Source organism: Mustela nigripes, chromosome 13 (assembly GCF_022355385.1).
Source record: "Mustela nigripes isolate SB6536 chromosome 13, MUSNIG.SB6536, whole genome shotgun sequence".
Classification (NCBI taxonomy): Eukaryota; Metazoa; Chordata; class Mammalia; order Carnivora; family Mustelidae; genus Mustela; species Mustela nigripes.
This window is the reverse complement of record NC_081569.1, coordinates 63615662-63643500: the sequence shown is the minus strand read 5'-3', so window position 1 is coordinate 63643500 and position 27839 is coordinate 63615662. Positions and strand designations below refer to the sequence as shown.

Here is a 27839-nt window from a genome sequence, read left to right as displayed (position 1 = left end):
GTGGCTCAGGTTGTCATCAAGTCCTCCATCAGCCCCTTGCTCAGTGGGGAGGCTGCTTCTCTGCCTGCAGCTTCCCCTGCCTTGTGCTGTTTCTCTGACAAATACATAGATTAAAAAATCTTAATAAAGAACAAACCTCTCTATGTCCTCTGGAAAGGGCCAGGGCCAGATCTGTTTCAGCCCATTTTAGTTCTAGGCATGGGCTTTGCAGTGAAATAGACATGAGCTTGGAACCCACCCTGCCACACTTTATCAGCTGAACGACTTCAAGAAACTACTTAACCTTATGAGTCTCGATTTATAAATGTGTAAAATGGGGACAAACCTAGCATAAGAAAAGGTTGGAAAAAATGTTAGAATGTATGTTAAGTGCATGGCATTCTGCCTTGCTTGTAGTAGGCATTTAATAACTAGAAATTATTATTCGCAAGGATTATACAGGGCAGGTGATAAACATAGCTTCACACCCACTTACTCTGATAAGGGTTTTTACTGTGTGACCTCAGCGCTTTAACTGGAGACATTTTCTGGTCGGTTAGGTTCATTATTCAGTTCAAAGAACACTCAACACTGATTCTCTGAGGTTTGTATTATATATAATCAAAGGAGCCTTTTAATACTCCTTCTGCAGGATTTCTAAAATTACTTTTGTCAGAAGTTTCTTAAAAAGCCCCATTTTTTTTTAACAAGTAAAGATAACTGCTTGCAGGAAGGAAAGGAAGAAAAAAGGGGGAGAGACGGGGAAGGAGGAAGGGAGAAAGAAATTTTACAGGAAATCTATCATGTCCCTAAATTAAAATTACAGTGTGTAGACCTTGACCACTGATGACTTTAAACTCAGAGCCCTGTTTTGCCAATGTCCTTTCTTTTAAAAATGCAGTATAGTTTTGTGGCAGTCTAGGCATTAACCTGGAGACAAGGGAACAGTAAACTTAGAAGATTAATAAGATATGAGGGGTGCCTGGGTGACTCAGTCCTTATGTCTGTCTTTGGCTCAGGTTGTGATCCCAGTGTCCGGGGATCAAGCCCCACATGGGGTTCCCTGCTCAGTGGAGAGAGCCTACTTCTCTCTCTGCCTGCCACTCCCCATGGCTGTGCTCTCTCTGACAAGTAAAATCTTTTCTAAAAAAAGTCAACATACATATACTTTCTTCCCAAGTTATGATATTTTAATATGCTTTTTAGCTTATTAGGTATAAAGTCTCTTATTTACAGGAAACTACACAAACTCTAAAAGTGCGAAGTTGCAAACTACAGGGCAGTTAATCCTTGGTCAGGGATATAATGGTTATACACCCTCTAAGTTAGAAAATCCTGGTTTCTGAAATAAGTTTTCATATAAAGTCAAATCCTCATGACTTAAGGATGGCTTTATAGTCCTCAGTGATTTTATAAAGTGCTCTTGCTTCACTGTGGTTGCTTCTAATCCATTTTCTTGCAGAGCCAGCAAGGCAGCCTATAAGAGACAAACAACAGGAAATAATTAATGTGCTTCTTTAAAAAAAATTTTTTTTAAAGATTTTTAAAAATTTATTTTAGAGAGAGAACACAAAGGACGGGCAGAGGGAGAGGGAAAAGCAGACCACCCCCCACAACCTGCTGAGCAGGGAGCCCGATGTGGGGCTCGATCCAGGACCCTGGGATCATGATCTGAGCCAAAGGCAGCTAGCTGCTTAACTGATGGAGCCACAAAGGTGCCCCACAATTTATGGTAATACTTCAAAATCTGAGGGTAAAAACTTCAATCCCACTTCTTAGAATTCCCATATTCATGACACTATAAAATTAAAAAGTTAAGTAAGGTAATTTTAATAAAATTAAGTTTTATTAAAAAAATGAAAAGTTGTCTTAACAAACCACTTCTTCTACATTAAATTCTACCCTTAAATGGGAAAAAAGAAATAGCAAGTTGCAGCAAAATATACACAGTATGAGCCCATTTATATATTTAAGGATGAGAGACTATTTTCCTGGCCTTACAGTAGGTGTGTTTGCAGAGGTAAGTACACATATGCACTAACAGACATGTACAAGACTATTCATAGCTGAATTTGTAACAAAAAAAGTAGTTTGGGTTACTTTTTTGCTATAAATTCTGTTATGAATAATGTTCAAAAAAGATGGATGAATGCTGCAGTATATTCCTAAACTAGAATATTACAAAGTGATGGAAATGCGCGAACTACTCCTATATGCAAAACCACAGATGAATTTCACAAACATGCTTTTTTTTTTTTTTTAAAGATTATATGTATTTGACACACAGAGATAGACAGCGAAGGAATACAAGCAGGGGGAGTGGGAGAGGAAGAAGCAGGCTTCCTGCTGATTAGGAAGGCTAATCAGGATGGGAGGCTCCATCCCAGGATCCCAGGATCATGACCTAAAGCGGAAGGCAGACACTTAACTGAGTTACCTAGGCGCCCCTTCACAAACATAATCTTGAGTTAAAAAAGCAAATACAGAAGTATATATAGTCCTATTTATATAAAGTTCAAAAGCAGACAAAACTAATCTCCAGTGCTCTAAGTCAGGAGTGTGGTTCCCCTTTGGAAGGAAGATTGGGAAAGCCCCAAGAGGAGCCTCCAGGGCACTGATAACGTTCTCTATCTAATTAAACAAGTGTGTTCATTTTATGTTAATTAACTATGCCCTGATGATCCGTGCATTTTTCTGAACAGCACATTTAATAAAAGTTTATGGAAAGGGAAACACCTATGATGGCTTCTTTTGGTTTCAAAACAAAGTCTAAATCTCTTAAAATGGCTTACAAGGACCTGTGTGATCTGGCCACTGTCCAGCTCTGTAGTGTCATGTTATCTCTCACTTGAGTCACCTGCACATTTTGTTCCCTCTGCCTCAATGCCACCCCAGTTCCCTCCCTTAGCCTACCTCTCTCATCATCCTTCCAATTTCCCCTTACACATGCCTTCTCTCAGAAAGCTTTCTCTGATGCCCCCAAGCTGGGTCCATGTCCTTCCCAGGTGCTCCCACAACACCCTAAACTTCCTGATTCACTACATATTTTCAACCGCCAATGCAGTATGACAATTTGCCTCTCTGCAACCTGCCATAAACCTGTAAGCTTGGGAAGGGAAAGAAAAGGTCCCTATCTGTTTCACCTTATACAGTGTTTGCCACACAGGATGTCTTTCAGTAAATGTTGCCAAGTGAATGAATGCAATTGTCCCTCAGAATAATATACTGCTCAAAATATAACTTTAATAACTAATGATGAATCGTACTGGTCATGCAAGCATGCTTAAGGATGACCTTGAGAAAAACATGTACTAGCAGCAGGCCTCTGGTGGAGGGGATGATACACGCCCTTGAAGCCAAGCAGCTGGGGATGCCCGCCAGCTCAGGGCGGGACACCATCTGCTTCCCTTTTTCCCTGTCTCCTGTACCTCAGAGAAAGCCTGCCATTAAGGTAATCCCTTTAAGTGTGCTAGCACAACTACAAATCCAAGCTGTGGACCAGACACACCTTACTCTTCTTATTTACCTAGTTTACCTCTAAAACTTGTGACCAACATCTGACTCACGTTCCTTCTTGTTTACGTACTAGACCTATGGCTATTGTACAACCTTCTTTCTTCTCCTTTGTTGCTACCTTGTATCTAATAAATACTGGACTGAGGAGGTGTTTGGGTGACGGTCCTTCCAGCTATTGTCCCCTGCTCCCTCTCTCTTACAGCTGACTAGTTTGTGCCTCATTCTCCCATGTGCCGTTAGGAAAGTGGCAAATGAAGAACTGAATAATTGAAGAAATACTGTCAACCATACATTCCCTCACTAATTAACTTACTTCTTTGCAAAGATTTCCAAGATCAGCACCAGAGAAAAAACAGGTTTCTGCTGCTAGGTTTTCTAAGGAAACATCAGGCCCCACTGGCATGTTTTTTGTATAGACTTTCAAAATAGAAAGCCTACCCTGGAAAAAAAAATTAAGAACAATATGTTTATAATCTTACAACATTTATGTTAGACACAAATCTATACTAAAACATTTTAAGTTAGTGTTTCCTGTCATACTGCACCAGAAGTGTATATATTTAATAAACAGAATCATTTCTGAAGAGGTAAGAAAGAGGAACTCAATGGCTCATATGATAATGGCAAAAATTACGTGATTAATTTTAATATTTTTAAAATTTTTAGCGGTGCCTGGGTGGCTCAGTGGGTTAAAGCTTCTGCCTTCGGCTCAGGTCATGATCCCAGGGTCTTGGGATCAAGCCCCTGTTGGGCTCTCTGCTCAGCAGGGATCCTGCTTCCTCCTCTCTCTATCTCTGCCTGCCCCTCTGCTACTTATGATCTCTGTCAAATAAATAAATAAAATCTTTAAAAATATTTTTCTTTTAAATAGACAATTGTAGATAAATTTCTTTTAGAAACAGGAGTCCCTATTTTGGGTACAAATAGTGTTATCAGACATGGCTTAATAAGCAAAAACATGAATTATCTAGACACGATTTAAAAATAAATAGTATTTAATTTTTAAATTTTATTTATTTATTTATTTATTTTAGGAAGGAAGGAAAAAGTTCATCTTTGTTTTTAACCATTCCCTGCCAGTGGCTGTGGATGTTAAGAGCAAAGATTTACTGATTCTTAGACTATGGATACATTGTGCAATCTCTCTAATCTCAGATCTTCCCACTGTAAAATAAGGATACTGATGCAAATCATCTCCAAAATGCTTTTAACACTTTGGGATTCCTCCATTCTAGTTGTAACAAGCTTGGTATTTTGAGTCTGCCACACAGTGAAATAAGGTAATACTTTACTTATAGGCATATGTTTTTCTGAAGATACGCCTCGAGGATCTGGCAAAAGCAGATCAAAATTATGATTTTATGAAGGACATCAAGCAAGGGAAGACTGCAGAATCCAGTTTAAGACACATACATATATATTTAGCTTGGAATTCAATTCTGTTAGGCTCCTTAAAGCTCAGATATTGATCTGTTCAGAATCCACAAAGATTAAACATATACAGTGATTACCTTTTCATCTGGAGGTGGAATATAAATAATCTTATCTAATCTTCCAGGTCTTAACAAGGCATCATCTAACATATCAGGTCTATTTGTTGCAGCAACAATCATGACACTTCTGTTAAAAACTTCTTGAAACTCTGAGGAAAAACACCAACCCAAAGTAATGTCAGTAAGCTGGCCAAATTATAAATCAAATGGTCCATTTATTTTTAAATAAGCATATTCTTTTCTTGGGACTGAAGTGCTTATACCTCCTATCCAGACCACCTTCTTGATATCAATATATGCTAAAACAAATTATTAATCAAAGAACTACATTGTGTGTGGTGAAGGGAGTGGCCATCCTTTAGGGACATCTGTCCACATGAGAACCAATGGAAAATCTTATACCACCACAGCAGAGAACACCTACTGAATGCACCTGAGCCCCAAAGAATGATTATAACCTAAGTGGATGATTTGAAAAGACAAAGCATATGACTAACAGGTGGAGATGTATGGTTATGAATCACTCTGGCTCTCATGTCCTGCGAGAGAGAGAATTACTTTGCTTTTTATTTATTTTTCTCTTGAAAGGCAGATATATGACAACATAAGCTGCAGATGTATAAATCCTAGATAAAGGTAAGAAATATAGAAAAGCAGCCAGAGCAAAGCCATACACACATTGAGCATTCAAAATTATTGAACTCCCAGCAAATAAAAAAGTTCAGAACCAGATGGCGTCTAGGTGAATTCTATCAAACATTTAGAGAAGAGTTAAAACCTATTCTCAAACTATTCCAAAAAACAGAAGAGGATGGAAAACTTCCAAAATCATTCTACGAGGCCAGCATTACCCTGATACCAAAAACAGATAAAGATAGCACAAGAAAAGAGAATTAAAAGCCAGTATTTCTAATGAACATTAGATGCAAATATCCTCAACAAAATACTAGCAAACCAAATTCAACAATACATTAAAAAAAATGACTCATCATGATCAAATGGATTTATTCCCAGAATAAAAGGGTAGTTCAATATTTACAGATCAATCAACATGATACATCAATAAGAAAAAGTTTGATAACCATATGATCACTTCAAAAGATGCAGAAAAAGCACCTGACAAAGCACAACATCCATTCATGATAAAAACCCTTAACAACGTGTAGGTTACAAAGGGTAGGTTTAGAGGGAACAGACCTCAACATAATAGAGGCCATATAAAAAAACCCCACAGCTAACATCATAGTCAATAGTTAAAAGACTGAGAGCTTTTTCCCTAAGGTCAAGAGTAAGACAAGGATGTCCACTCCACCACTTGAATTCGACAGTGCTGGAAGTCCTAGCCACAGCACTCAGACAACAAAAAGAGGGGCGCCTGGGTGGCTCAGTTGGTTAAAGCCTCTGCCTTCGGCTCAGGTCATGATCCCAGGGTCCTGGGATCGAGCCCCGCATCGGCCTCTCTGCTCAGCAGGGAGGCTGCTTTCCCCTCTCTCTCTGCCTGCTTGTGATCGCTCTGTCAAATAAATAACTAAAATCTTAAAAAAAAAAAAAAAAGAAATTAAGACATCCAGAATGGCAAGAAGAAATCAAACTTCCACTATTTGCAGATGAGATGATACTATATACAGAAAACCCTAAAGACTCCACCAAAAAACCACCAGAACTAACAAATGAATTCTGTAAGGTCAAAGGATACAAAATCAAGGTACAGAAATCTGTTGCATTTCTACACATTAGTAATGAGGCAGCAGAAAGAGAAATTAAGGAAAGAATCCCATTTACAATATCAAAAATAAAATACCTAGGACTAAACTCAACCAAAGAGGTGAAAGATCTGTATTGTGAAAAGTATAAAACAGCAATGAGAGAAATCAAAGATGACATAAACAAATGGAATGACCGTCCATGCTCATGGATTTGAAGAACTACCCAAAGCAATCTACAGATTTAACACAATCCATATAAAAATACCAAACAGCCTTTTTCACAGAACTAGAAAAAACAATCCTAAAATTTATATGGAACCATAAAAGACCCTTGAAAAAAGGTCTTTTTCTTGAAAAAGAAAAAAAAAGTTGGAGGCATTACAATTCCAGATTTCAAATTGTATTACAAAGCTGTCGTCATCAAAACAGTGCGGTACTAGCACAAAAATAGACACACAGATCTATAGAACAGAACAGAAAGACCAAAAATCAGCTCAGAAATGAGCCCACAATTATACCGCCAACAGATCTTTGACAAAGGAGTTAGGAATATGCAATGAGAAAAAGACAGGCACTTTCAACAAATGGTGTTGGGTAAACTAGACAACAAAAACACAAAAGAATGAAACTTTCTTGCCTTAAAAAAAAAAAAAAAGATTAATGTATTTATTTGAGACAGAGAGCATGTGAATGGGTAGAGAGGCAGAGGGAAAGGAAGAAGGAAAGAATCTTTTCAGATTCCCCACAGAGCTCAGACCCCCACACAGGGCTCAATCTCATGACCTGAACATCATAACCTGAGCTAAAATCAAGAGCTGGATGCCTAACTGACTGAGCCACCCAGGAACCCTGAACTGGACCACCTTCTTTCTTTTTTTAAATTTTTTTGTTTATTTATTTGCCAGAGAGAGAGAAAGCAAGCACGCACAAGCAGGCAGAGGCAGAGAGAGAGAGAGAGAAGCAGGCTCCTGTTGAGCAAGGAGCCTGATGTGGGACTTGATCCCAGGACTCTGGGAGCATGACCTGAGCCGAAGGCAGCGGCTTAACCCACTGAGCCACCCACGCATCCCCTGGATCACTTTCCTAAACCACACACACAAAAACCCAAAATGGATTAAGGATCTAAATGTGAGACCTGAAACCATAAAAATCCCTTAAGAGAGCACAGGTAGTGATTTCTCTGACATGAGCCATAGCAGCATCTTTCTTGTCTCCTGATGCAAGGGAAACAAAAGCAAAAATAAACTACTGGGAGACTACATTAAAATAAAAACCTTCTACACAGCAAAGAAAATAATCAACAAAACTAAAAGACAACCTACTGAATAGGCAAAGATATTTACAAATGACATATCCAATAAAGGATTAATACCCAAAATATATAAATAACTTATATAACTCCATACACAATAATCCAATTTAAGTATGGGCAAAAGATATGAACATCTCTCCAAAGACATACAGATGGCTAACAGATACATGAAAAGAAGCTCAGTATCACTCATCATCAGGGAACTGCAAATCAAAACCACAAGGACGTATCACCTCACACCTATCAGAATACATAAAATAAAAAACACAAGGAACAACAGGTCTTGGTGAGGTTGTAGAGAAAAAGGAACCCTTTTGCACTGCTAGTAGAAATGCAAACTGGTACAGTCACTTTGGTAACAGTATGGAAGCTCCTAAAAAAATTAAAAACAGAAGTAACCTATGATCCAGTAATTGCACTACTGGGTATTTACCCAAAGACTATGAAAACACTAATTCGAAGGGATATATGCACCCCAATGTTTACTGCAGCATTATTCACAAGAGTCAAATTATGGATGCAGCCCAAGTGTCCATCAACAGATGAATAGATAAAGAAAATGTGGTGTGCACACGCACGTGCGCGCGCACACACACACACACACTCTGATATTACTCAGCCATAAAAAAGAATGAACTCTTGCCATTTGCATCATGGATGGCTCTAGAGTATAGTATAATGCTAAGTGAAATAAGCCATTCAGAGAAAGACAAATACTGTATGATCTCACTCATATGTGGAATTTAAGAAACAAAACAGACAAAGGGAAAAAAAGAGAGTGAGAGACAAACCAAAAAACACACTCTTAACTATAGAGGACAGAGAGGAGGGGAGGTGGTAGGGTGGGGGAAGAAGTAGGTGATGGGGATTAAAGAGTACCCTGATCTCGATGAGCACTCAATAATATATGAATTGTGGAATCACTATACCATACCCTGAAACTAATATAATACTGTATGTTAACTACACTGGAATTTTTAAAAAAATTCTTTTAAACTGAACTGAATAATCAGAGTGGTTCTCCAGTAATGTGATCTCTCAAAGTAGTGAATTCCCTGTATCTGCAAGTATTTTAGCAGAGGTTGACTAATCACAGTTCAGATACTGTAGAAGGAATTCCTGCATTATGAAAAAATTTGATTAGAAAACCTTAGGGACTCTTCAAATTCTAGTGTTCTAGGTTCTTAAGAAGCTGTAAGATTCTCCTTCCACAGAATGATTTTTCAAATGGCAAACAAGATTAAAAAAACAAGCAAAGAATAAAAGAAAAATTAACCACTGGAAAACTTAAGGATATCAAATTCTACCTAGAAAGAGACTCAGAAGGGAGGAAGGGACTTCCAAAGGTCATTTTAATTTTATTGTAACTAAGGAAACCCATTCCTCAAGAAAATTAGACGTTTTAAATTACTAAGATCAGGGGCGCCTGGGTGGCTCAGTGGGTTAAAGCCTATGCCCTTGGCTTAGGTCATGATCTCAGGGTCCTGGGATCGAGCCCCGCATCGGGCTCTCTGCTCGGCAGGGAGCCTGCTTCCTCCTCTCTCTGACTGCCTCTCTGCCTACTTGTAATCTCTGTCTGTCAAATAAAAAAATAATAAAAAAAAAATTACTAAGATCATTGGTAATAACAATGTTTTGTTTTGTTTCATATAAAAATTTTTAGAAAGGGATGAACACTGGTTCTACAGGAAATAAAATTAAGAATCAACTCCCTTTTCTATTAGCAGTATGTATAAAATTATTTTTCTAAATCTTAGGAAAAATGAAATTTATTCATATATATTTAAGATAACTTACTATAAAACTTACCTCCTTCCTAGCCAAATCACAGTTTTTAGGTCTATAGATATCCAAATACAGTCAAGCTGAAATTATGTAACTTCTTCTATGAGATGAATCCAGCATAGGAAAAGCTAGGGTATATGCACTGTATTTAATGCTGGCCTGGGTTTTGGGCATTTTCTGGCTAATAAATACCTCTTCTTTTTTTTTCAGCTCCTTGTATTTACCCTGTTGATCTGATTTACTTCCTCTTCTCTCTGTAGTCTTTAGTCCCACACCATCTAATTCATTTAGAAGAACAGAAAGAACACGTTCTTGAACATTACATTCTGTTTTGCTGATGGATCGAGAGCCCAAGATTGAATCAATCTCATCCAAAAACACAACTGCTGGAGTATTTGCTCTTGCTTGTCGGAATACCTTTGGTTAGGAAAATAAAATTATTGAAAAGCCACACATTATTTAATATTCCAGTGAATATATGCTTTCTGCATTACTACTTATAATTTTTAAAATATAAAGAGAGAAAGTGCTAAATGTCCAAGAACTAGGGAATGAATAAATAGAACAAGAAACAATGCAGTATTACATACAGGTTAAAAATTGTCTTTTCAAAAAATATTTAATACTATGGGGTTTTAATAGTGATAATGACTGGGGCGCCTGGGTGGCTCAGTGGGTTAAGCCTCTGCCTTCAGCTCAGGTCACGATCCCAGGATCCTGGGATGGAGCCCCACATCGAGCTCTCTGCTCAGCGAAGAGCCTGCTTCTTCCTCTCTCTCTGCCTGCTTGTGATCTCTGTCAAATAAATAAATAAATAAAATCTTAAAAAAAAAAAAAAATGAAAGTGATGATTAAAAAACCATGATAAAGATATAATCTACCCTCAATTTTTATTTTTTAATAAAGATTTTATTTACTTATTTGACAGAGACAGACATAGCAAGGGGAAATACAAGCAGGGGAAGTGGGAGAGAGAAGCAGGCTTCTCAATGAGCAGAGAGCCGGATGTGGGACTCGATCCCAGGACCCTGGGATCATGACCTGAGCTGAAGGCAGACGCTTAACTGACTGAGCCACGCAGGCACTCCATAATCTACCCTCAATTTTAAAAGAAAAACAAAAAAATGAAGCAAACTCACCAAAATGTTAACAGTAAGTAGAGAGATTACAAGGGATTTCTTATCTAACACTTTCCTATATTTTCTATAAAAATGTATGTAACTTTTCTAATTAATAAAAAGGCCAGTAATATTTTTAATAACTAAGGTTTATCCTTAAGGCATGCCAAGAAAATTCAAAAGGACACTTATTTACATGGAGGAAAATAAACAAACCTGAGACAAGACTTTTTCTGAGTCTCCAACGAAAGGAGAAAAGAGATCAGCACCGCTCACGGACACAAAAGAGCAATGACAGCTTGTGGCCAGCGCCCTGACCAGGGTGGTTTTAGCACATCCAGGGGGACCGTACAGGAGAACTCCCTTTGGTTGTGTCAGGCCCATCCGGATAAATTCCCGAGGGAATTTTAGAGGCCACTCAATACTCTGCAGGTACACAAAAAGGGATGGTATACAAAAAGAGACAGTTATTTTAGAATAAAGATTAAACATCACAAATAATTCAGTCAATTCATTTGTTTACTCAACAATTCTTAGGTATCTGCTTTGAGCTGGAAATACAGTCCATTCTTCTTGCAGTACCAGTGCTCTTATAACCTAAGTCAGGTCATATCATATCCTACTTAAAATCCTTCAATGACTTCCCATCAGAATTAGAACAAAATCCAAATCCTTCCTACAGTGATTACAAGGCCTTACATAGCCTATTTCCCAAACACCTCAGTCTATTCCTATCTTAGCACCTCTGCTATTCTGTCTGAACACTCCTTCAAGTTCTGTGTGGCCACCCCTCATCATTCAGTCTCAGCTCAAATGTCATTTCCTTGGAGAGGTCTTCACTAACCACTCTAAAGCAGAACACACTCTTCCTGCCCCCCACCCCACATTCTCCCAGCCACTCTACACTACTGCCCATCTTTTACTTTGGGAGCCCTTAATCATTCACTAACTGTATTTATTTTTCCATGCTGAGTTTGTCATTCTGCTTCTGGTAGAACATAAATAAAGTTCACTCTAAATAGCCACATGCAGGGGTGCCTGGGCCTCTGCCTTTGGCTCAGGTCATGATCCCAGGGTCCTGGGATCGAGCCCCACATCGGGCTCTCTGCTCAACGGTGAGCCTGCTTCCTCCTCTCTCTGCCTGCCTCTCTGCCTGCTTGTGATCTCTGTCAAATAAATAAATATAATATTAAAAAAAAAAAAAAAAGCCACATACAGAATGTCACCTTCACCAAGCTGGCGCTCCACAAATTTTAACTGAATAGTAAACAGGTCTCTGAGGTAGGTGATTTTATTATCATCATAATTTTACAGATGCAGATGCTCAGACTTACAAAAGTTAAGGAACTTGCCCAAGTCTTATTTCTAGTGAGGCAGAACTGAGAACCCCAGGCAGTGTAGATCAAGAAGTACAAACTCTTAACTACTGCCTATCTACAAAAAAAGGCTAACTAACATCCCTGGACCATGGGAATCCAGATTTTAGTTGGAGAGACAGAATTGTAAACTCACAATGAGACCAGCAAAGGGCATTCCACAGAGAAGGAACAGTATGCAGAGACACAGGAAACTCTAATTCAGATCATCAGTAAGCAGGAACAGAGGGGAGAATAAGGGAAGCAAGGAACAAGAGAGTTGAAGGAGAAGGAGTCAGACTGTGTTGCACCTTGAAAGTTTTAGTTAACATTGAGGAAGCAGTATGGAAAATGGACTGGAAAGAAAGAAAACCAGAGGAAAAAGACCAGTTAGGTCTCTTGCAATGACTCAGACTACAAAAATAATAAAGCCAGATGTGTCACAGGCAGTGGCAATGGTGTCAAAGGGATGGACTTGAAACATAAAATGTAACTCTTTTATGTAGGGACTATGCTCTAAATCCAGAGGGGATGTTACACATAAATAAGACATGACCCATGAATTTAGAAGATAGGTTTCTTTTTCTTTTTTTAAGATTTTATTTATTTATTTATTTATTTGAGAAAGAGAGCATGCATGGGGAGAAGAAGGAGCAGAGAAAGAGGGAAAGGAGGAAAAAAATCTTAAGCAGACTCTGCACTGAGCACAGAGCCCAATATGGGGCTTGATCCCAGGAATGTGCTGAAAATAAGTCAGACACTCAACCAGCTGAGCCACCCAATTGCTTCTAGAAGACAGGTTTCTGACTTAGGACACAGGTGGCTGTCTGTATTCAGAGGTAGGGAATCCAGATATGGAAGTGGGACTCATTAGGTGAGTTTTGGACATGCTGAGTTTGAGATCCCTGGTAAGTTACCTGGTAGGCAAGCAGCTAAGCAATTCTGATGATCAAAAGAACTATCTGCACTGGATATGAAGATTTTCGAGTTAACAATTTTTGGGGGGCAGTCAAAGCCCTGGATATTAAGATCATGGGCTCACAGAACACAACAAGAGGCCTCCTGGGAACTTGGAGCACTAACATTTAAGGTATGGAAAAGAACATTCAGAAAGGCAGAAATGCTTAACATCTTAAAGCTGAAGAAAGAGTGTTTACAACAGAAAGGTGTGGCTAATCTCTCCTGTACTTCCTGAAGATTAAGTGAGACAATGTATGTAAAAAATTAGGGAATATCACAAATGCACTGATCCATGGACACAAGGATTCTATGATTCAGTGTAGAAACAGCTTTTGGTTAAGATGAATAAATTATAATGATACTTATAAATCAGCCTTTTATACATACAGTCAGAGAAACCTAATTCCTTACGGCAGGATTACTTGAAGGTAAATTAACAAGATTAACTTCTGAAACTGAAATGCCAAGTGACAGCATCTGGAGAGTTGCGTCCTTAAGCATCCACAGTGAGAACAGTAGCCACCCAGGTCATACTGTGTATTGTAATTTTGTGCTTTTACCAGTCCCAGGGCAAACTCAGGCCTACAAACTAAAATTCTGTATTTTACTACACACAAACTAAGAACTATTTTTACATTTTTAAATGCTCAAAAAAAAAAAATACTTTGTGTGAAAATAATGTGAAATAATGTGATTTCAGTGTTCATAAATAAAGTTCCACCAGAACACAAATACTGATTTTGCATTATCTATCACTGGTGCTGTGGCCTTAAGACAGAGCTGGTGGTTGCAATCACACTGGATGGCCCACAAAGCCTAAAATATTTCCTCTCTAACCCTCTACAGAGAAGTCTGCTGACCCCTTTCTACATGATAAAGCCTTTAAAGCAAAAACAAGCAAAACAAGTGTGAGGTAGGAAAGTATGCAAAATGGTATTTGATGCCTACTGAAAAGGGTTCCTTGGATTGTGATAGGATGTATGACCAATGGCAGCAAGATAGTCTCAGAAAGTATCATTTGTCTTCATCATAAAAGTGATACATTAAACCCAACCATTCTACTGGCATAAGGGAACTCTCTAGACCACCTGTTTTAACTTCAGTTTGACATCTTCAAGGCCACCAATCTGCTCCCAGCCAACAGGCTTGATGTCCATCAGTCCAATGATATTTCGAAATGATGAAGGTTGAATCTTTTTAAAAGCTTCAAGGAAGTCTGCTTCATCAACAGCTGGGCTGTCCTTGTTCTGAAGAAATATGCCCCAAAAGCAAAATTAGACCAAAAATTACTTGGGCCTTTTTTGTGCTACAGGAGCAAAATTATTTATTTTTATTATTATTATTGTTTAAAGATTTTATTTATTGGGCGCCTGGGTGGCTCAGTTGGTTAAGCAACTGCCTTCAGGTCAGGTCATGATCCTGGAATTCCAGGATCAAGTCCCACATCAAGCATCCTGTTCAGCAGGGAGTGTGCTCTCCCTCTGACCTCCCCTCTCATGTTCTCTTTCTCTCTCATTCTCTCTCTCACATAAATCAAATCTTAAAAACAGACACAGTGACAGGGTAACACAAGCAGGGGTAGTAGGAGAAAAAGCAGGCTTCCCACTAAGCAGGGAGCCTGATGTGGAGCTTGATCCCAGGACTCTGGGATCATAACCTGAGCTGAAGGTAGATGCTCAATGACTGAGCCACCAAGGTGCCCCCACTTATTTCTTAAAAAACAAACAAACAAAAAAACACCCCTTCTTTTGAATTTATAAATCTATAAAGATAAATCTTTATAAATATAAATGATATATATAAATAAATATATAAACGATCTTATAAAAGATTATCTTAAAAAAAATAAATCTTGGGGCGCCTGGGTGGCTCAGTGGGTTAAGTCTCTGCCTTCGGCTCAGGTCATGATCTCAGGGTCCTGGGATGGAGCCCCTCGTCAGGCTCTCTGCTCAGTGGGGAGCCTGCTTCCTCCCCTCTCTCTGCCTGCTTCTCTGTCTACTTGTGATCTCTGTCAACTAAATAAATAAAATCTTAAAAAAAATTTTTTAAAAAAAGATAAATCTTTTATCATTATAAAAAAATTTTACATATAGAAGACAAAAAAATTAAATGTCTCTTCCCCCAGCTCTCCCCACTATTCATCTCTAGAGGATGTCAACCGTTTCTTATGTACTCCAGCAGTACATAGAACATCCTTTCAAACAGATACATAAGCAGGACTCTACTATACAAATTAACCTGCACTCTTTTTCACTTATATTAGAAATCTTCTCCTATCAATTTAGTTCAACCTAACTTTTTTTGACAACTGCAAACTGGTGTATGAATGTACCGTAATTTAACTGCATCCTTCTGTTGAACACTGAATTGCTTCCAGTCTTTTGTTATTAAAAAAAAAAAGATACAACTGAAAATGTTTGTGCACATATTCAAGTATTTTTATATTTCCTCCGAGTAGAATGCACATTGACGATTGTGACAGGTATTATCACACTGCCTTCAAAGCTGCACCGCTAATGTAAAGCTTCTTCCCATACCTCTCCAGCACGGGGCATTACCAAACTTTTAAATGTTTGCCAGTGTGACAGAGGAAATGGTACTATTATACTAATTTCTTTAATCAAGAGTGAGGTAGTGGCACCGGGTGTCTCAGTCGGTTAAGTGTCTGCCTTTGGCTCAGGTCATGACCCCAGGGTTCTGAAATCGAGCCCCATGTCAGGTTCCCTGCTCTGCAGGAGGCCTGCTTCTCCCTCTCTGCCCCTGCTTGTGTTCCCTCTCTCGCTGTGTCTCTGTCAAATAAATAAATAAAATCCTTAATAAAAAAAAAAAAAAAAAAGAAGAGTGAGGTAGAGGGAATATGGAATCAGAAAATCATTTTTACAATCACATATAGTAAAAGCTGCTCAGGGCAAGAATCATCCACGGATGTAAGACAAGGGTAGGGGAAGTTTTACAAGAACCATGATCTCAAAGGGCCTCCTCATAATATTTCTTTTAGTTGCAAAGGGAAAAATAGCAGCTATACAGTGGAAAAATGGGACAAAACCCTGACTGGTTGATTGTATCAATCACCAATTATGGACAGCACCAAGGAGGGGCAGACAGACAGCTTGGGCCTTCACATGTGATACCTTAAGAAGGATACCAACATTTATGGAGTATCCCAAACCAGAATGTGTAACCTAAAAAAAAAAAACCTAAATAATCCTATGAAAAAATATTAGATAAACCCATATTTAGAGACATTTTATAAAATCATGGACCTACATCCTTAAAAACTGTCAATGTAAAATATCTCTTAAAAAAAAAAAATGGGGGGTGGGGGGAGGGGCACCTTGGTGGCTCAGTGGGTTAAAGCCTCTGCCTTTGGCTCAGGTCATGATTCCAGAGTTCTGGGACTGAGCCCCACGTCAGGCTCTTTGCTCGGCAGGGAGCCTGCTTCCCTCTTTCTCTCTGCCTCTCTGCCTACTTGTGATCTCTGTCTGTTAAATAAATAATTTTTTTTTTTTAAGATTTTATTTATCCATTTGACAGAGAGAGATCACAAGCAGACAGAGAGGGAGATAGAAGGAAGCAGGCTCCCTGCTGAGCAGAGAGCCCAATGCGGGACTCGATCCCAGGACCCTAAGATCATGACCTGAGCCGAAGGCAGCGGCTTAACCCACTGAGCCACCCAGGCACGCTTTTTAAGAAAAAAAGGGGGGGGGGGGGTGCCTAGGTTGCTCAGTCATTAGGCGTCTGCCTTCGGCTTAGGTCATGGTCTCGGGGTCCTGGGATTGAGCCCCATAATAAGGCTCTCTTCTCGCAGGGAGCCTGCTTCCTCCTCTCTCTCTGCCTGCTGTTCTGCCTACTTATGATCTCTGTCAAATAAATAAAATCTTAAAAAAAAAAATGGGGACACCTGGGTGGCTCAGTTGGTTAAGCATCTGCCTTTGGCTCGGGTCATGATCCCAGGGTCCTGGGATCAAGCCCCGCATCAGGAGCCTGTTCATCCCTCTGCCTCTGTCTCTCTCTCCCTCTCTGATGAATAAATAAAATCTTAAAAAAAAAAAAAAGAAAAAAAAAAACTGGGGCAACTGGGTGGCACAGTCAGTTAAGCTTCCAACTCTTGGTTTCGGCTCAGGTCATGATCTCCACTGTGAGATCAAGCCCTGTGTCGGGTTCTGGGCATGGAGCTTGCTTAAGATGATCTCTCTCAGGCGCCTGGGTGGCTCAGTGGGTTAAGCCCCTGCCTTCGACTCAGGTCATGATCTCAGGGTCCTGGGATCGAGTCCCACATCGGGCTCTCTGCTCAGCAGGGAGCCTGCTTCCTCCTATTTCCCTGCCTGGCTCTCTGCCTACTTGTGATCTCTCTCTGTCAAATAAATAAATAAAATCTTTAAAAAAAAAAAAAAAAAAAAAAAGATGATCTCTCTCCTGCTCTGCACCTGGCCCCGCATACTTGCTCTCCTTCTTTAAAAAAAAGAAAAAAAAAAGCTAAGGGAGAACTATAGATTAAAAGAAACTAAAAACTAAACATGATGTTATCCTGAACTAGATCTTCTACTAGAGGGAAAAATAAACCCAAAAAGATAGAGACAACTACCAAAATCAGAGTATGGGCAGTAGAGCTGATGTTTTCTATCTGTGCTAAATTTCCTGAATATAATGATGATACATAGCCATACTGTGGTCTCGTATGGGGACATACTTTTTCTTAGGAAATGGATAATGGGTTATGATGTATGCAACCCATCCTCAACTGATTCAGAAAAAGTAAGTAATGTGTGTATACACATACATTTAGAGAAGAGAGAGAAAGAGTGAGTGATAAAACTGATTTGGCAAAACGTTAAAAACTGATGAATTTGAATGGAGTATTTAGCAGGATTTCTCTATTTTGCAACTTTCCCTAAACTTTTTAATTATTTCAAAATAAAGAGTTAAAACTGAAAGAGATTAATTTTTTTAAGATTTATTCATTTATTGTTCACTTTTGCAGCACATATTTCTAAGATTTATTTATTTATTTATTTTAGAGAGAGTGAGCGAGCATGTGGGAGAGGGAAGGAGAGAGAATCTCCGGCAGACTCTGCACTGAGCACACGTGAGGAGGGGCTCGATCTTATATCCTGAGATTAGAACCTGAGCCAATACCAAGAGTCGGACAGTCAGGGTAGCCCCTGAAAGAGACTAATTTTTTTTTTTTTAAGATTTTATTTATTTATTTGAGAGAAAGAGCACAAGCAGGGGGAGGGGCAGAGAAAGGAGGAGATGCAGGTTCCCTACCGAGCAGGGAGCCCCATGCAGGACTTGATCCCAGGACCCTGGGATCATGACCTGAGCTGAAGGCAGCTGCTTAACCGACTGAGCCACCCAGGCACCCCAAGACCAACTTTTAAAGAAAGTAAAGTTGAGAATTTTTCATGTTTACTAGCTATTTGTAATCCTTCTACTGTCTACTACCTATTCTTATTTTATTACCCATTTTCTCTTGGATTGTTGGTCTTTTCATACTGATTTGTGAGAATTCTTTATCATCAAGGTTACTGGTCCTTTTGTCATGGGCCAAAAGTATTTTTTCCAGTCTCTCTTTTATCCTGTCTTTATTATTTGGCCATCCCCAAATAACCAAATTAAATCATTTCCTTTTTGACCATTAGGTTTTATGTTATGTTTAGAGAGGCCGGGGACACCTGGGTGGCTCAGGTGTTTAAGTGGCTGCCTTCAGCTCAGGTCATGATCCCAGAGTCCTGGGACGGAGTCCCACATTGGGCTCCTTGCTCACTGGAGAGCCTGCCTCTCCCCATGCTTGTGCTGCTCTCTGACAATAAATAATCTTAAAAACAAAACAAAACAAAACAGAAAGGCCATGTTTAGGGTGCCCGGATGTTGCAGCTGGTTAAGCATAGGGCTCCTGGTTTTGGCTCAGGTATTGAAATCAGGTTTGTAAGATTCAGCCCTGCCTTGAGCTTCAAGATCAGCATGGAATCTGCTTAAGACTCCTTCCCTCTGAACCCCGCACCTCGCACATTCTCTCTCTCTCTAAAATAAATGTTTAAAAAGTCATCTTCACTTTAAGATTATATTTTGGAGGATCTTTCTTGTAATTTCTTTGATCATTCTAGTGAAGCAGATTTTTTGTTAAAAACTGCTTATATTTAAAATATTTGTATTATATTTAAGATTTACCCTCATATCAAATTCTAACCATTTAATTGTCAAAAAATTCCCCCCCCCTTTTTTTTTTAAGATTTCTCTTATTTATTTGAGAGAGAGCAAGAGAGAACATGGAGAAAGGCTGAGGAGCAGACTCCCCACCGAGCAGGGAGCCCAGTGTGGGACTCAATCCCATGACGTGAGCTGAAAGTAGACACTTAACTGAATGAGCCACCCAGACGCCCTCCAAAATTCCCATTTTCAACAACAAACTATATTATCCCATTTACCTAAGATTATGTAAGTGCATATATACGTATAGAGCTACTGTGAACAACGTTCCTAAAAACTGTAATCTCTGAGAGGTACATTTCAGGCAATTTTTATTTTATGTTTTTATCTAGTTTAACTTCTCATAAAGAGCACTATTAAATAATTTTTTAAAATAGTGCTTCCCCCCCCCCCCCAACTACTAGCAGTATTAGATGTCGGGTACCTAGACACTAAGTAACACTAAGATCACTTACATGTACATTAATTCACTTGACTGTCATAACCCTTCCAGGCAGATAAAATTCCTTCCCCTCTGTGTGTATATGTATATATACTAAACAATAATTCTAATCCTTTAATGGGAATTCACAAAAAGCTGAACAAACTTTAACATACCCCTTGTCTGCCCTGGTAGCAGCAACAGCCCCTCAGGTATCTGAGGGAAAAAGAAGAAAAAGATGGAAGCCAGTACCTTCCCAGGTGCCTGTCCCTTCTTCCTTTTGGCCTTTATTCCTTCCACTTCCCTTGGTTGTTTATGAACTCAGTCATCACTTGTGGTAACTATGCCTGGGCAGGCCCCTCCTGAAGTAGCAGCTGGCTGGTCCACCTAAGCCAGAGTGCTTAAGGTTAACCCTGGAACCTCAAAGCACAGGGAATCCTAAATGTAATCTTCCTTCTCAGCCCCTGGTATTCTCCTCCTCCCTCCATAAAGCACAGAGTCTCACACCTCTACACATGAGAAGTATCATTCAGTGTTCAAGCAGCTTAGGTTCTACACCCACAAGAGAACCTACAAGTTCACATAACTCCTTCTCCACCTTCTATATAGGTGTAAAAATAAGTGGAAGTGAGAAAGGATGTCAATTATGTAGGTAAAAAAGTTTCAAAACTTTGGATGATAAATCATCCTTTTATAATTTAAATAAACTCAAATTGGTTTTTAAATTCTAAGATCAAAGGACAAATTTAATGTTATAATAGTTACAAAAGAGATTGAAAACTTCATCTCAAAATCCTCAAGGTACTAAAATTTTTTTTTTAAAAGATTTATTTATTTATTTATTTGACAGAGAGAGAGAGAGAGAGAGAGAGATCACAAGTAGGCAGAGAGGCAGGCAGAGAGAGAGAAAGGGAAGCAGGCTCCCCTTGAGCAGAGAGCCTGATGCGGGACTCAATTCCAGGACCCTGAGATCATGACCTGAGCCGAAGGCAGCGGCTTAACCCACTGAGCCACCCAGGCGCCCCTAAAATTATTTTTTTTTAAAGGGGTTTAGGGATTAAGGATTACTCATTACATATAAGGTGAAGAGATTTTCCAATGCATAGTGTTGAAAATTATTATATTTAAGCTAATATTCTAAATATTTTTTTAAAGAGGTAGTCATGAATTAAAAATTTCAGTATCAAAGACAAATTTAAAGATTCCATTTATTTATTTGAGAGAAAGATAGCAACAGAGATAGCAAGAGCACGAGCAAGGAGGAAAGGGAGAAGCATGGGGAGCCCGACACGGGTCTTGATTCCAGGACCCGGAAATCATGACTTGAGCTGAAGGCTGACACTTAACTGACTGAGCCAACCAGGTGCCTCTTAAAGACAAATTTAAATAAAAATTCCAGGTGCCCAATCTTCTTCTGGGTTAGAAAAGGTTATCTTCCCCACAAAATATTTAGTTTTTAACAAGAAAGGAAAAACAGATGCAATTAGAACACAGTATTTCTGTGATCCTCTCGCCCAAAATGCAAAAGCCTAATCAAACTATGAGGAAGTAACAGTCAAACCCACACTAAGGAGGAGTCTACAGAATAAATGACCTGTAGTCTTTAAGTTAGCCATACACCTGGGTGGCTCAGACAGTTAAGCAACCAACTCTTGGTTTCAGCTCCGGTCATGAGCTCAGGGCTGTGGGATCCAGCCCCACATAGGGCTCTGCACTTAGCACAGAGTCTGTTCTGTGCTCATCCCTCTCCTTCTGTTCTTCTCCCAGCTCCCACATGCTCTCTCTCTCTCAAATAAATAATAATACATAAAATCCTTAAAAAAATTAAAAATTACAATTAAAATGTAGCGATAAAAGAAAGATTAAAGAATGGTTCTAGATTAAAGAATACGGGGCAGACTGGGTGGTGCAGTTGGCTAAGCATCTGACTCTTTGTTTCAGCTCGAGTCATGATTTTAGAGTCCTGGAGTTGAGCTCCATGTCGGACTCAGGGATCTGCTTGAGATTCTCTCTCCTCCTTCTCTCTCTGCCCCTCCTGCTCATGCTGTCTCTCTCTCTAAAATAAATAAAATCTTAAAAAGAACAATAATAAATCATGGTAATTAAAGGCAATGTGTAATCTTGGGTTACTATTTTCTTTTTTCCTTTTAAAATTTCTGCTATAAAGAAATTAATGGGACACAGTGAAACTTGGATAAGGTCTATAGATATTAGGTAAAAGTACTGTGTTAGTGTTAATTTCCTCATCTTGATAATTGTACTGCGGGTAAAGTCTTTGTTTTTAGAAGATATACACATTAAAAAATATACATACATAAAAGAGATTTATCTATATGTAAAGTTATATAAAAACACAGATAAAGAGAAAAAGATAAAGTAAAACTGGTCAAGTGCTACATTTGTGGAATCTGGGTAAAGTATATACAGAAATTCTTTGTACTATTTTTGCAACTTTCTCTTGGTCTGAAATTGCTTCAAAATAAAGAAAAATTAAAAAGAAAAATGTTTGACTGTTCTTGGGCCACACTGTCTTTTTCCTGGCTGCTCTGGGCTTTGGCACTAGGGAGTTACTGTGGAAATGAGGGAGCATGCCCTGACAGACCTGGGAGACTCAGTCATCTATCCCCACCTTCAGTCAAATGCTAGTCCCAGGAAGGTGAGATATAAAAATATATGTAAGAAAAAAAAAAAAGGATAAAACAGCTGTGGAAGTTATCACAAGTTGCAAGAAAATGTACTTACTACTTGTTTTAATCCCCAAATTCATTATAGTAATGAAAAGATCAACATACAGGCTCATACATCATTTCTTCCTACCTTCTCACCATGAAGGAGAGCATGCAGGGCAGCCTCCCTACAGAGTGCAGTCAGGTCTGCACCAACATAGCCAACTGTCATTTCCGCAAGGAGGCTCAAATCGACATGACTGGAGATGGGCATCTTTGAGGTAATCACTTGGAGTATTGCCTTTCTTTGTTTAAGTGTGGGAGTCCCAATGACAACCTGTATGCAAAGGAAAAAAAGAAAAATTAAAGTTTCCACAGTTTAGAATATTATGTAGTATTTTTATCCCCTCAAATGTGTTTAACTGGGTAAACAAATTTGGAAGCGTAACTATGTACTCTTAAGAATACCACAGACTCTCAATATATTAAAATCCTAATTTTCCAGAGTAGTAACCATGGCTAGGTAGCTGCATAATGAAAACTACACACAGATCTTCCTGAGTTTAAGATGGGGTTGCATCCCAATAAATCCATTGTTTGTTTGTTTGGTTGTTGTTTTAAGATTTTTTTTTTTTTTTTTTTTAATTTGACAGAGACCACAAGCAGGCAGAGAGGCAGGCAGAGAGAGAGGAGGAAGCAGGCTCCCCATTGAGCAGAGAGCCCGATGCGGGGCTCAATCCCCGGACCCTGAGATCATGACCTGAGCCAAAGGCAGAGGCTTTAACCCACTGAGCCACCCAGGCGCCCCCCAATAAATCCATTGTAAGTTGGAATTACAGTAAGTGGATAATGCATTTAAAATACCTACCCTACTAAATATCACAACTGAGCCTAGGCATCTTAAATGTGCTCAGAGCATTTACATTAGCATACGGTTTGGCAAAACCATCTAACACAAGGTCCATTTCATAAAAAAAGTTTTGACTATTCATAGAATTTATTGAATACTGTACTGAAAGTGAAAAACAGAATGTTTGCATGGGTATAAAATGGTGGTCAATATGTTCAATGTTTACCCTCATGACCTCGTGGCTATCCAGCACCATGAGAGCATTTATTGCATATCGCTAGCCTGGCAAGAGATCAAATTCAAAATTCAAAATATGTTTTCTACTGAATGATATGACTTTCAGACCATCGTAAAGCTGAAAAACCACCAAGCTGAACCACTGTAAATTGGGGGCCCTCTGTAATTCATTTAACAACATTTTGTTATTTTTATAAAAACTTGCCAAGTTCTGTGAGCCAGGGATGCAATAGTATAACAGATAGTCTAGGTCCCTGCCCTTAAGGATTTTATTCAGGAGACAAGTACTAGATAGTACAAAAAAGAAATGTGATCAAGTTCTGCACAGATTAAGCTAAAAGTGTGCAATTCTCATCTCCTCAGAATCTTAACACAAAGTTTAAACATCACTTAATCACTATTCAACCTATTTAATAAAGGATCAATTTGGGACTAAAGCTTATAAAATAAAGGACATCTTTGAATACTCAATCCTCCTGGCAACTCAGGGAGCACTTGTGGGTACTTCTCACCTGTGGGACAGGATGCTAGCGTCCTGACAAGGAATGAATAAATCCGGAAGAGTTATTGCCTGCTTTGTTTTAGTTCTTTCGTGCCTTCTCCCTTTTTATTTCTAAAACTTATTTCTTGAGGCTCTCCTACTTTAAATAAATTCTTACTCCAAATCCACAGGAGTTCAGTATGCTTACAGCTGACCTAGTTGCCTTAAAAACTAACATTACTGATTATACTCAACTTCGGGTCCTGCACAAAATTAATCTCTAAAGGCTACCTTGCTTCTCCCAACAATCTAACTCTGGGGTAAAACAGGTGCTGGCTCACAGATCGCACAAGGACAGAGAACGTGTTCTCTGCATTACAAAAAAAACCCACTCCAGGGGCGCCTGGGTGGCTCAATTGGTTGGACGACTGCCTTCGGCTCAGGTCATGATCCTGGAGTCCCAGGATCGAGTCCCACATCAGGCTCCCAGCTCCATGGGAAGTCTGCTTCTCCCTCTGACCTTCTCCTCACTCATGTTCTCTCTCACTGTCTCTCTTTCAAATAAATAAATAAAATCTTAAAAAAAAAAAAAAAAAAAACCCACTCCAGTCTAACCGCCAAACCTACGTGGCCCTCGGGGCAGGCAACCCGAGCCAGAAGAGGCCTTCCAGAAGAGGCCTTGGTTGCAGGGACAAGGGGCTGACAGCCCGGGCCTATTTACCTCTCGGTCAAACCTCCCCGGTCGGCGCAGCGCTGGGTCTAGAGCGTCTGGCCGGTTGGTGGACGCCACCACCACCACCTCGCGGTCCCCACTGATGCCGTCCATCAGCGTCAACACCTGGGCCACCACGCGGCTCTCGGGCGCTCGGTGTGGGCCGCCCCGCCGGGGACACAGGGCGTCCACCTCGTCCAGGAAGAGGAGGGTGGGTCTGCGGCTGGCCAGCTCCCGCGCGCGCTGGAAGACCTGCCTCACGTTCTCCTCGGTCTCCCCCGGCCGCGCGCCCTGGAGCGCGGGGGCGCTCACTGCCAGCAGCTCCGCGCCCGCTTCCCGGACCACGGCCCGCACTAGCTGAGTCTTGCCCACTCCGGGGGGACCCGCCAGGAGCACCCCGCGAGGCACTGCTAGCCCTAAGGCCGCCAAGGTGCGGGGGTAGCGGAGCGGGAGGAGGAGGAGCTCCCGCAACGAGTCGGCAGCCTCCGAAAGACCCCCGAGGGGCACCTCGGGCTGCCGTTCCGCTTCCGACGGAGGCACCGAGCTGAGACTGATGCGGGTGCGAGGGGTGACTCGCCCGGCCGGATCCGGGCTGGGCGTCCCCCCGACGATGTGAAGCGCGGCCACGGGGCCGGGGGCCCCCGGTGGAGCGGCCACCACGTGGCCCCGGGAGACCGGTCGGTTCCTCAGAAGCTCGTGCGCCGCCTCCAGCACCGCGGCTGGGTTCAAGGCACCGGGTGCGCCCGCCCGCTCCCGCAACACCGGCCACACGGTGAGGAGCCGCAGGGACGGGCAGGTCACTAGGCGGAGGCTGCTTAAGCGGAGACTCCCCCTGAACCTCGAAGCCCCCACAGCCGTCCCGGGGCTCGCACACTGCGGATCCAGTTGCACAAAGCCGTCTGCTCCGTCCCGCCGCAGCCAGGCTGTACAGAGACAGGAGCCGCCGTCAGGCAGAGAGATGTTCACCGCCGAGCCCAAGTGTGCGCCCAAGGCGCGGAAGGCGGCCGGGCCCAGACGACAGCGCTGGGTGCCCCGGTCCCTAGCGTCTAAGGGTAGCACCTTTAAGAGCGGCTCTTCGGGAAAGGAACCTGAGTCCGGAGCCATCGCACACACGAAAAGCCAGGCCGAGGAAAGTGAGGCAAGCATTCCATCCGGTCGGGAAAGGCGGGTACACCGCTCTCCGCGGCCGGAAGCTGGTGACGCGCATGCGCCAGGAATGACTCTCAGTCGTTAGCCCAGAAGTGGAGGCTGAAAGGGCCAATCGGAAAGTTAGATGATGTTCTGGCAGCGGGTGTTGTGGTGTCGGATTTGAGGACAGCTAGCGGCCCATTCCAGGGCTGTATGGTAAAGGCCTTAGGTACAGGTGTCTGGGAGGCCTCATAAACTAGCTTCAGGAGGTCATTAAGCATACGCGTAGGTGACTTAGAGAGTGCCCGCTTAGCATACTCTCCCGGGCTGTCAAACTCGAGCATCACCACCAGCGCTTTGTGAACGAACCTCAGCTGTCTGTGGGCACACTTTTTTGGAGTGCTGTGGTGCTAATACCTAAGGTGACCTGGAGTAGCTGACAAAATACAGCATTAGCGCCCTCGATGGATCTGGGTTCTAACGTCTTCAGAAGGTCCAGGCACGCCTTTCCTATAGCAAAGCGCCATCGCCAAGAGAAAAGCACAGGGTAGCATTTCCAGTCCCTGGGAGGGAGAGAAGGAAAACCAGGCCGTCTGACATTTGGTGGCACGCCAATATATTCTGCTCAGAGTCTTTACTCCTGCAGGGGCCAAGGGCAGGTGGGCCAAACTGTACCAGAATGGCATACTGATGATTTTGAATTGACGCTACCTGGAGAACAGCTAGTTCAAGGGCACTCCGGCTCTACGCTGTCCCCCAAAAGCAAGCAAGAAACCTCCCGTGTGAAAGGTACCCTCTCTGTACTAAGAAGTAAGAAGACATCCTTCTCACCAGAGATAGGAACGTTAGAGCTGAGAGTTGTAGAAACCAACCTTGTAACTTTACTAGTCTACCACCTCAGCCCAGATTCCACTTTGAATTTCTAATTAAACCTCCCAAACGTTTATTTTATCCAGTCAGTTCCTCACAGATTTATTGTCTTTTTGTCTAAAAAGCATAAGAACTGCCTGCCTTGGTCATTTCTTTAGTCTCCATTTCATTATCGGGCCTCTGAGCACATAATAATAAAATTCTGGGGTTTTCCCCCTATTAATCTGTCTTGGGTAAATTTAATTCTACTCCAGTTGACAGAGATGGACTTTTTCCTTCCCTACATTTTTCTGAATGTTCTATGACAAAACTTAATCATAATCTCTTCTAGTCATTTGATAAGTGCCTATTGCCTATTTGGTGCACAGCAGTGCTAAGACCTGTATTAGAGGTGATGCCTGTCTACATTATTAAGACTATTGCCTGCTATTCTCTTTCCTCCTTTCTTCTCCCTTCCCCACAGGGGATTACTCTTTTTGACTTAATTTTTTTTTGTAAATTAATTTTAATTCCAATATAGTTAACATACAGTGTTATATTAGTTTCAGGTGTATAATACAGTGATTCAACAATTTTGTATATTACTCAGTGCTCATCAACATAAATGTACTCTTAATCCCCCCTCACCTATTTCACCCATCCCCCCCCACATCCCGCTCTGGTAACCATCTATTCTCTAGGTTAAGAGTTTATATTTTAGGCTTGCCTCTTTTTCCCTCCTTTCTTCATTTGTTTCTTAAATCCCACATATGAATGAAACCATATGGTATCTTTCTTTCTCTGACTGGCTTATGTTGGTTAGCATTATACTCTCTAGCTCCATCCATGTTGTTGCAAATGGCAGGATTTTATTCTCTTTTATGGCTGAATAATATTCCATTGTATATACACCATATCTTCTTTATCCATCTATCGATAAATACTTGGACACTTGGGTTGGTTCTATAATTTGACTATTGAAAATAATGCTGCATGACTTATAATAATGCATATATCCTTTCAAATTAGTGTTTTCATACTCTTTGGGTAAATATCCAGTA

At 40.8% G+C, this 27839-nt stretch overlaps 1 protein-coding gene across 3 annotated transcripts; it reads right to left on the bottom strand.

Annotated features, from left to right (window-relative positions):
• Positions 1 to 527: 527 nt before the first annotated feature.
• On the bottom strand, positions 528 to 26827 carry AFG2B (AFG2 AAA ATPase homolog B). 3 transcript variants are annotated; one of them, XM_059372740.1, is made up of 8 exons: positions 24811 to 26827; positions 22673 to 22858; positions 14313 to 14471; positions 11126 to 11335; positions 10016 to 10208; positions 5007 to 5137; positions 3809 to 3934; positions 528 to 1456 (listed from the first exon to the last, which is right to left on the bottom strand). In XM_059372740.1, exons 1-8 carry the CDS (start codon positions 25945 to 25947, stop codon positions 1289 to 1291), a joined length of 2310 nt encoding a protein of 769 aa, XP_059228723.1. In that variant the 5' UTR covers positions 25948 to 26827; the 3' UTR covers positions 528 to 1288. The 3 variants fall into 3 exon arrangements, with proteins under 3 accessions (XP_059228723.1, XP_059228725.1, XP_059228724.1); XM_059372741.1 differs by lacking the exons at positions 528 to 1456; positions 3809 to 3934 and having other exon boundaries at positions 5070 to 5137; positions 10115 to 10208; positions 24811 to 26822; XM_059372742.1 differs by lacking the exons at positions 528 to 1456; positions 3809 to 3934; positions 10016 to 10208 and having other exon boundaries at positions 5013 to 5137; positions 24811 to 26822.
• Positions 26828 to 27839: the final 1012 nt, after the last annotated feature.